This window comes from Hordeum vulgare, unplaced genomic scaffold (assembly GCF_904849725.1).
Source record: "Hordeum vulgare subsp. vulgare unplaced genomic scaffold, MorexV3_pseudomolecules_assembly, whole genome shotgun sequence".
Taxonomy (NCBI): Eukaryota; Viridiplantae; Streptophyta; class Magnoliopsida; order Poales; family Poaceae; genus Hordeum; species Hordeum vulgare.
In genome coordinates this window covers 39,783-50,569 of record NW_025422508.1, presented here as the reverse complement: position 1 = coordinate 50,569, position 10,787 = coordinate 39,783, and the positions used below count along the sequence as shown (strand labels likewise).

At 44.2% G+C, this 10,787-nt stretch overlaps 1 protein-coding gene across 1 annotated transcript; it reads left to right on the top strand.

Annotated features, from left to right (window-relative positions):
* Nucleotides 1-2,670: 2,670 nt before the first annotated feature.
* Nucleotides 2,671-4,186, top strand: LOC123418464 (mannose/glucose-specific lectin-like). The gene is made up of 4 exons (XM_045107009.1): nucleotides 2,671-2,993; nucleotides 3,194-3,380; nucleotides 3,491-3,691; nucleotides 3,781-4,186. The coding sequence occupies exons 1-4, from the start codon at nucleotides 2,713-2,715 to the stop codon at nucleotides 4,024-4,026; spliced, it is 915 nt and encodes a 304-aa protein (XP_044962944.1). The 5' UTR covers nucleotides 2,671-2,712; the 3' UTR covers nucleotides 4,027-4,186.
* Nucleotides 4,187-10,787: the final 6,601 nt, after the last annotated feature.

Here is a 10,787-nt window from a genome sequence, read left to right as displayed (position 1 = left end):
AACAATCACAACTGAAACCAGGGGGGTAAATGAGAAAGGATGTCTCACCTTTGTTTGAACGACGGCCATTCCGGAATGCATGTGGGCTTGAGATTCAGTTTTGTACTACAATTTACTGTCGATGGGAAAACTAAAATAAAGAAGTTAGTAATTAAATAGATACTTATTCTAGGCCTATACTACAAATGTGTTGGTGGGGTTGTTCAAGAAGATAGAACTAAAGAGCACAAAAGAAAAACATTTTTGAGCATCTTGGACGGATCTGTTTCGGTTTGCGCCTGGTGAACATGTTTGTAAGCAATAACAAAGGTACTGAAAATGACTTCTCATAAGTGATGACATGCATGTCAATAAAGCGATGAGCCCAATTTCTATATGATGATGTTCAAACAAGACTTGCGAAGCTATAGCAGCCTCATTTTCTTCAAGAACACCACAGGTGGTACACTTGCAGACAAGACTACGTCAATTCGTTAATTAATTGGTTTTTTTCAATTGCTAGCTAGACATTATACCACAGATCCCCTGAGATTAATCCTCAGCCATTGAATGAATCTGCATGATGTGAAACCATTTCAGAAGAGGGGTGAATGTTTGAACGAGGAAGGATGCTAACCTTTGTTTTCCAGAATGTGTGTGTGCGGGCTAAAGTAGTGGCAGAACTATTGCAAGCGCAAATCAAATGTTGGAGTTATCATAGTGAAATATTTTTTGCATTTGTTCGTAGATTCAGTTTGTACAAACTTTCAATCAAGAAATTAAAATCTAACTGCATGGAGCCTTGCAGACACGTCTGAACATGCTGTCTGGCCGCCTGGAGAAGAGATAGGGACGAGAGTGTGGATTGCTACGTGCGACCTGGAGGTTGTATCGCGCGCCCGTGCTTGCTCGCCACTGCCGTCACTCGACGCTGGTGTGCCCAGTCTGAGACCAGCCGTCGTGGTACGTTACGGGTATGTACGTTGCTGTCTCTCAGCCGAGCCGCCGAGACCGAATCCCCTTTGAAGCTAGCGCCGCTCGCCCGCTGCCCCGCTACTAGTCCACGTCATGGAAGACGAAGAGACGATGGGAAGAAGAGGGAGAGGCAGCACCGTAGAGGCAAAGCGCACGTCGTGGAGCAGGGGCACGCCGAGGCGGCTGTTGACGAGGTACTGGCACATGTCGATCCACGGGTACCAGTGTTTGCTGCTCCTGGACGGAGGGGAAGCGCGGCTAGGCGATCAGGAGCTTCTTGACCTGCTGCTCCTGTACGGAGGGAAGCGCGGCTGGGCGCCGTCCTCGTGGCCGGGCGCGGGGGAGGCGATGACTAGGTACTGGTGCGTCGGCCAAACGGGCGCCGCGCGGTGGCAGTAGACGATGAGTAGCCACGGGGTGGCCAACAGCACGACGAGCAGGACGAGGCGCGGCCATAGTTTTAAATTTCAGTATAGAAAAAAATTCAGCACCAACCGAAATCACTGAAATTCAGTAATTTCAGTTTGCATTTCGGCCAAAGGGCCGAAATATTCATTTGAATTTAATTAAAAATTTGAAATTTTTGAAAAATATTTAAAAAATATTTGATTTCGAGTGTACTATTGAAATTGCTGAAATATTTTGACCGAAACGTAATATTTCAGTGTCTACTGAAATTAATGAAATTCAGTGAATTTCATTGAAATACCACTGAAAATGAAAACCATGGGCGCAGCAGCCAGATCTCCACAGGGCATCCAGGCTCGGCTCCTTCCGCCGGTGTTTGTTTAAGAAGTTACTGTCATTTTACAACTGGATTAAAAATACTATCCTATGAGTGTATTCGATTGGAGACAAGTATAATACAAATGTAGAATATTACAAGGGTAGTATAAAAACTACATTCCAAACGGAGCCTAAGGGATAGTGAGTTGTATAATTACAAAGGTTATCAAAAATTGGTACTCAGTTATCATCTGAAATTTTCAAACACAATTTATGCTCGGAATAAAAATTTCTAAGATGCTTGAGATCTGAAGTTTGAAGATAGGCGTGATTCACGGCCCTATCTCTCTTGAACCAGTAGTAATCATCTTCAGCTCTCCATTTCATGGTTCATCCCATAGGATTCCACAGCTTGCCGTTCAGATGGCAAACTCATTTTGCAACTGACAACATGCAGCTAATCAGTAATTGCGGCCTCCCACGCAAAATCTTATCCTGGCATGAGCTCGTGTTGCACGAGGTGTACAGTATGAGTTACCCGTACGAGGGTGAGCCAGCGCCATCAGTTCTCCCCTTGTACGTATCCTAGCGTGTTCATATTCTTAATTTCAAGATTTTTTAGGAAACATACAATAATAATCCGATCCATCCAACAGTTAATTCTTCAAAATTCATACGGGTATATTTTCACAAAGACTTAGAAGCATTAATGTTTAACTACATACATTAGATCTTACTGTCATCATATCTAAAAACGAGTGATTCCCTTGCTCGTGATGCACAACGGTGAGTCAGCACCAACAGTTCTCCCCTTGTACGTATCCTAGCGTGTTCATGGTACACATGGCTGATCCTCACAAGCACAAAACACGTGGGATGTTTCGGTCCATCTAAGCCTAGACACGCTTGCATTGGCCTTGGCTATCTATAAATAACACTCCCAACCTTCCTGTTATCACACACAGCAATACTAGCATCTCATATGCCTACATCATCTCTTGAGCCAGAGCCCCGCCCAACTCACCAGTCACCATGGCCAATTTCCAGAAAACTCCCTCCGCCGCGTTTGTAGAGATCACTGAGCTCAACTTCAGCAACCTGTACCTTTTCCACACGCCCCTCGGTTCAAACCAAAATCAGTCAGTTATAATAGACTCCAATGCCACTACTGGTTTGGGTTCGACTGTTGTTAACAACTGGTCGATATGTGATGGCCCTAGCCCTGGCGCCACTGTCGTTGCGCGTGCGCAAGGCCTGCATATCTATGCTGGTAACTGGGAGAATACTTTCAGCATAACCTTTGAGATTGAAAGGTGCGTACACACACAAACACATGGTTATATATACATTAGTTGTCGCAAAATTAGAAAACACGGTTATATATCTTTGTCAAGTGACACATTTTCATATACATTATAGTTAGATTACATCTGATTCTATTATTAGGAAGTACCCTATTACAGTCTATTTGGGTGCATGATACATGTACTAACAATATATGAACATTGTACAGGTTTAAGGGGTCAACGCTTCAAGTGATGGGGATATCTGTTGAAGAAGGCGAGTGGGCTATTGTTGGTGGGACGGGACAGTTTGCAATGGCAAACGGTGTCATCCACAAAAAGTTCCATGAACAAAGGAGCGACGGTAACATCATAGAACTCACTATCCATGGGTTTTGCCCCGTGTTGAAATCAGAGGTTTGCTGAATACCGCATGTATTTATTTCAAGATATAGCTATCAATTTTTGCCCACATTAATTGATCCTTTTATTTAAACAAAACATCATATAATCATTATATCATGTAGAGCCTTCTCACAAAGCTTGGACCATGGGGTGGAAATGGAGGGGATGATAAAGACATTTTAGAGGCAGTACCAAGGCGTCTGGAGAGCATCACAGTTAGCAGCGGCTCAATTGTTGATTCAATCAAATTTTCTTATGTTGACCAGACTGGACAGAAGCACACCGCTGGACCATGGGGAGGTTCGGGAGGAAATCAAAACACGGTCAGTGGACCCCGAAGAAATATTTATGGAATTTTCACACTTGCATATATAAGCAACTAATCGTACTTCTCTTTTTTGTTCCAATGCAGTTTGTGCTCGGCGCTTCTGAGTTTGTGAAGGAAGTTTCTGGAACATTCGGCATTTATGACAAAGACCTACACAACATAATAACTTCCTTGAAATTTATCACCAATGTGAAGACTTACGGGCCTTTCGGAGAAGCGAAGGGAACCCCTTTCACCATAGCCGTGCAGAAGAATAGTAGCATCGTTGGGTTCTTTGCGCGCAGCGGGATATATCTTGATGCGCTTGGTGCCTACGTGCGCCCACTCTAACCAATAGAGGCTAGTGTTCTTATTTTCAGTGTTTGTTTCCAATTCGAATAACAAGATGGGATCGAGTAGTCCTTTCTACTCCAGAAGATCCGATGTAGCCCCCATGTGGGCATGTAGTTGTCTTTGTTGTGATGAATAAAAGGATCAGTTTTTTTATATATGTGCGATGTGTTTCATGTAATAATAATACAATGGGTATTTGTTCGAAAATGAAAGACGAAGCCCCAAACAGGATAAAACAAGAATACAACAACAGTAAGAAACAAAGCAGGAAACAAACATTTAAGAAACATGGCAGCCTGAAACTCATGGCCCTACCATAGTTATGTGAAAGATTAGACCCAGTATGGAGGGTAGCAAAGTATTTCCTTTTGCTCTACGCACCAGCCAGTGAAGTTCTGTTTTGAATCAGCACACGCAGCATATAAACTAAGAGTATATTGGTGGACACTCCCTCACACTGATATGATGATGTATGTTGGTGGATATTCCCTCACACTAATATTTTGATCTTCGGTGATGATCGCTCATCTTTTCATTCCCGCTTGCATTATTAAAACCTCTAGCACACGGGAATGGAGGAGGAAGCGACCCCACGACAACAATCAGGATTCTTCCTCTGATATTTTGACCGTCGATGCTGGTTGCTTCCTCTTCTTCTCTCGCTCATTGTACCTAGGTATATATCGCGAGAAGATGAAGAGGAAGAGGGCAACGACCCCACGAGAACACTCATGATTCTTCCTCCGACATTTGAACTGTTGGTGATGGTCGCTTCCTCTCCCTCTCTCGTGCATTATACCAAAGTATATATCGCGAGAAGTGGAAGAGGGAAGCGACCCCCACAACAACAGTCAAGATTCTCCCTCTGATATTTCGACCGTAAGTGCTGGTCGTTTCCTCTCTCTTTCTCACGGATTATACCAAGTAATATATCATGAGAAGAATAATAGGAAAGGACCCCCATGATAACAGTTGGGATTCCTCTATCAAAAACATAATAAAAGTCGCATGAGGAATTCCGACAGACTGCAATTTAAACCAAATCATAAGTAATTTAACATTACATTTATGGAGCAGTGACATAAAAAATGTGCTATGTTTTGCCGGAATGCCACCTAATTCCTGTTTCGACAAATGGGCACTTAATATTTCCTACTTTTTAATAAAAGTCATGATGACATCCACACTAAACATTTATACCTAAATTTTCTATACTACAAATTTTTATACCTAAATTTTCTATACTACAAATTTTTATACATAAATTTTCTATACTACAAAATTCTACAAGAACAGAGGGAGGTTCTTGACCTAATATTTCTATAAGAAGAGAGGGAGGAGAGAGAGAGGGAAGTGGAGGGAGGAGGGAAGAGGGTCGAGGGATGGAGGAGGAGAAAGGGCGGCGGCCAGAGGAGGTGTATGGAGGGAGAAAGAGGGAGAGAGAGGGAGGGAGAGGGAGAGAGAGAGGGAGAGCGAGCGAGAGAGAGAGAGAGAGAGGGAGGGAGGAAGAGAAACGCGGGCGAGGGGAAGAGGACTATGGTATATTAGCAGCAGCGCGGGTACGGGCACAGCCGCGTAGACGATCGGTAGGGGAAGGCGAGGAAATGGTTATTCCTCCGCCCTTCGCCCTTGTGTTTATATTTTATTTATGTTTAAATTAGTTTGCATTGTTTGCCGTTAAATATGACGACCTATGCTTATTTTGTCCGGCAAGGAAATGATGATCTGATAAAATATGTGTGATGATCGACATTTACGCGTAGCATTGCATAGGTTTGTATGGTTTTGATGGTTTGGATATGAAGGACAAGGGTGTGGAAGGCATTATTCAAGACACGCCCGATCAGTGTCTACGGACGCGCCCAGACGCGTTCACGGACGTTTGAGGGACCGGATTTACAGGTCATGGAGTAGATGATCTTAGTCCATATGTAGTTCATATTAAAATATGCAAAACATCTTATATTTTCAAACAAAGGGAGAATGAATTTACATTCTTCTTTTGCATATGTTTTGTAGTGTAGAAAAAGGAAAATTTATTTAACTTAAATTATTTAGAACACTAAAAAATCGAATTACTAACAAGATAAACGTAAGGACCGTCGTACAGTAATGATGCTTTACTGATTGGAAGCACCGTGGAGAGAAGGCTCGTGATGCACATGGTGCACGACTGATGTAGCGTTAACCATGCCTTTATTTCTTACTGCTATCAGATTTGATATGCTCTTGTCGGTTAGACAAGTTCTCGAGATGTACGAACCTCGAAATCGTTATTATGGCATGTAAAAATGTGCATACCATCATGCTATTGCATATAAAAAATTATTTCGTTAAATTAATCGGTATACAATGTCTCATTAATAGCATGCTATAGCACACTATAACACGTTCAAGGCATATTTTCAGGGACAACCCTATTTCATATAGTGTGCTATTTTTTCCTTGACTTTAACTCCCATGGGGATTATTCTTTTTCTAAACCATAATACTCTCAGAATTCCACATACACATATCTATCATTGTCACAATATATTTCTGATTTGTTGTTTTCCCACATAGCCATACCATACTTCATACTTTTGAGTCAAACATATATATTCTATTAGCATACAAGGGAAGGTGTGATGCACGACCCTATCTCTATTGGACATGTAGTAATCATTTTCAGCCCTTTATTTCACGGTCCATTCCATATGATTCCACAACTTACCATTTAGTATTTTCAAAATAAATCTTATATACCAAAGTACTACTAAAAAGATGCATATAAGGACCATTGCATAGTAAAGGTATCTCCAACATGGGCTCTCAAACCGACCACAAGCGTCCAGACCGCCCAGCCCGGGCGGTCTGGACGCACTTTGCGACCCAACATGGTACCCTATCTGTCCGTACAGAAGTGCGGTTGTCCGTTTTCGTACTAAATTGAATGCAAACCAGAAGGCTTTATGGGCATCCAGACCATAGCCATCTAAGCATCGGACACGTTGGGTCCACCCAAAAACATCTCCTGTGCCAACGCATTTCAGCTCTGTGTGCCGCATTCATGCCAGCCTAGAGAAGGCGGGGCCTCTCACTGCAGCCAACCTTGAAGCGGTGTGCCGGCTAAGAGGGTCGCCCGTGCCGCATCAAAGTCTCGATGCCCGTTCAATGGTGAACAGACATAACTGGACCTGATAACATGACTAATTACCGCATACAAATGGGCTTCCCTCCGTCCTCATGCCAGCATTAGGCAGGCGGCGGCGGCGGGAAACCCACTTTGTCGCCCGTGCTGACCCAACTGGTTGCTTGGCTTGGTCGTCATCGCTATTCAACAACGACGGAGCTTGAACCAAAAACATGGGAGGGGAGGGGGGCAAACCTCATTACTTTCAACTGTTTTGTAGCGAAAAATAGATCTAACATAAATGTATATAGGCTTGTTTTCTTTTGAGCTGGAGGGGGGGCATGGCCCAGGCTGAAACCCCCAAGCTCCACCACTGCAATGATGCACACAATACCACATCCGCTTGTCATCCTCCTCCGTGCACCACACCATTCATGATTGCGAGCTCTAGAGCATTGTTGTGACAGAGTCGATGGAACGGAAGCATGAGTTAGACGTATACATACAAGTTTTAGTGTGCTTGTTCCCTCATATTTGTTCCTATGTAGTTCATATTAAAATATGCGAAACATCTTATATTTTTGAACGAAGGGAGTATGAATTTACACTCTTCTTTTGCATATGTTTTGTAGTTATACGAAAAAGAAAATTTAATTTAACTTAAAGTATTTAGAACACTAAAAAGTCGAATTACTAGCAAGATCAATGTAAGGACCGTTATACAGTAATGAGGCTTTTCTGATTGTGAGCATTGAGCACAGAAGGCTCGTGATGCACAAGGTGCACCTCCTCAATCTAACAGCGCATGCAGCATTATCCATACCTTTATTTCTGACTGCCACCAGATCTAAGATTCTCTTGTCGGTTAGACAAGTTCTCGAGATGCACGAGCCTCGAATTGCAAATGTTGTCCTAATTATGGCATGTAGAAATGCGCAAATGGGTTGGCTTGTGAATACTCCCTCCGTCCCGTGTATAAGTCATCTTGGGTTATGCACCGTGACCAAGACGAAGAGGAAAACGAGAAAAATCAATGCTAATTTCGTAATTAATATTATTACATGCAATGAAATGACCATTGCGTGTCGTGGTAGTTAGTCTTAAGTCATTAATAACATACACACCACACATCTTTTATTGGTTGGTTTCTTTATTCATGGCAAAAAACAAAAAACGAGGTGAAAGTTAATGCGTCTGTCCAACTGTGTTTTGGATTATTTGGTTTTCGTAAGATGACTTATACACTGGAACGGAGTGAGTATCAAATTTACTAAGGGATAGTGAGTTCTACAATTACTAAGGTTTTCAAGAAGTAGTACTTAGTTATCATGTGAAATTTTCAAACACATTTTTTGCTCGGAATAAAAATTTCTAAGATACATGGGCCCTGAAGTATGAAGATATGCGTGATTTACGACCCTATCTCTCTTGAACCTGTAGTAATCATTTTCAGCTCTGCATTTCATTGAACCTGTAGTAATCATTTTCAGCTCTGCATTTCATGGTCCATCCACAGCTTGCCGTTCAGATGGGATGACAAGATGCAGCTACTGATCGATGTATAGTAATTGCGGTCTCCCAGGCAAAATCTTATCCTGATTGTCACATGCATGAGCTCGTGTTGCACGGCAAAATCGACAAATATGACCATTAGATGGTAAAAATTTACAAATTGAACTACGTTCGAAATTTTTTCACTCAGCTAACCCTTTTGTGTGACGCCCGATACTTAGACGCCACACTATACTGTGTGACGCCTAAGCCTCGGACGTTGCACATGCTGCAGTGTGACGCCGAGAGCTTAGGCGCCACACATGCACTTATGCTCGGCGCTCAGTCACTCCTCCAGCACCTCCACCCACAGAGCGCCGGCGCCCACGTCGGCGTACGCATGGGCGGTGGCCTTGCCGCTCGCCCACGCCGCCACCACCACCACGGTCCGGAGCGAGTGCCCGACGCCACGCGCAACCGCGGTCGCCCTCGAGGCAGGCGCCGGAGCTCCGAGGGGTCCCGAGACCAGCATAGCACCTCGGAGACGGCGTGCTCAGCCTTCATCCCCTCGAGCCGCCGAAGGATGAACGCGGGCGGCGGCGACTTGCCCTCCTCCTCGGCCAGGGTCAGCCACGCCTGCCGCTCCAGCCGCGTGTCGTCCTCCACCACCACGCCCTCCCACTCGAAGATGACGCCAACCCAACCACATCCCATGCGCTCGAGACGCATCAGGGGGTTGTGCAGGCTGGGGTTGTCGGCCCTGTTCCGTGGCGGCTACGACGGCGTTGCCGCTGGGGGAGCATCATCGGTCCCCAGGCCGCCGGTGTCGCCCTCTCCCGGGATGCCCCGGAACTCCTTCCGCGGGACGGCCTCCTTGGTGAACCCGACCGCGGCCAGGGCCCTGGCCGGCCAGTCGGCAAGCCGCCTCGCGGGCTGCCTCGTGGGCACCACCCGTGCCACGAGGCGGCGGTCGGCGAAGGCCACCGCCCATGCGTACGCGGACGTGGGCGCCGGCGCTCTGTGGGTGGAGGTGCTGGAAGAGTGCCTGAGCGCCGAGCATAAATGCATGTGTGGCGCCTAAGCTCTCGGCGTCACACTGCAGCATGTGCAACACCCGACGCTTAGGCGTCACACAGTATAGTGTGACGCCTAAGTATCGGACGTCACATAAAAGGGTTAGCTGAGTGGAAAATTTTCGAACGTAGTCCAGTTTGTAAATTTTTACTATCTAAGGATCATATTTGTCGATTTTGCCGTGTTGCACGAGGTGTACTACTCCTTATTATGAGTTACCCGTACGAGCCTTTATTTCTTACTGCCATCATATCTCAGAACGAGTGATTCCCTTGCTCGTGATGCACGAGGGTGAGTCAGCACCAACAGTTCTCGCCTTGTATGTATCCTAACGTGTTCATGGTTCATATGGCTGATCCTCACAAGCACAAAACACGTGGGGTGTGTCGCTACATCGTACTCTGTACATAATGGTTTTTTTAGCCTTCTTTTCTTATACTCCCTCCGAAATATAAGACTTTTTAGAGATTTTATGACTGACCAAATACAGATGCATCTAGACATATTTTAAAGTATAGATTCACTTATTTTGTTTTCTATGTAGTTTATAATAATTTTTTAAAAGATCTTATATTTAAGAAAAGAGGAAGTATATGAAGAGGCAATGCTTCTGTTGGTTCCTCAACGCTTCTGAAATCCATTCATTGTTTCAAAAATCAGGTGCCTTTGCTGTATACCTGGAGCCCTGACATGCTGATATTTTTGAGTTCCTTGATCTGAGGAAGAACCATGGCAAGGTAAAATGTTAGCCCAGCATTATCTAATTACTGTTTTTGTTTTGCAACTGAAGTACATAACCATTCAAATCTTCTGTGCTTTCTATGACATTCAGATTTACCTCATACATTTAAAGAGCACCCTGTCCTACAGATGCCTCTGCAAGTCTTAGTTTGCTGCAATTTATGTCCATACAAGAGAATACTTGATATTAACATACTATTTATGTAGTACATTTTTGCATAATATGGAGGCTTTTAAATATTTATCTGATTACTATGACCCAAACCTATGCACTTTGTTTGTGATGTGTGTTTCTGTCATATACCATCTCTAGAAGGTGTTCTGATGAATGCCAATTTAA

Bases quoted from the DNA above. Each gene is read 5' to 3' on its own strand.
- LOC123418464 (XM_045107009.1), top strand. From the start codon at position 2,713: ATGGCCAATTTCCAGAAAACTCCCTCCGCCGCGTTTGTAGAGATCACT. The intron at 3,381-3,490 runs GTTTGCTGAATA...TATATCATGTAG, and splicing joins GCCCCGTGTTGAAATCAGAG to AGCCTTCTCACAAAGCTTGG. The intron at 3,692-3,780 runs GTCAGTGGACCC...GTTCCAATGCAG, and splicing joins CGGGAGGAAATCAAAACACG to TTTGTGCTCGGCGCTTCTGA.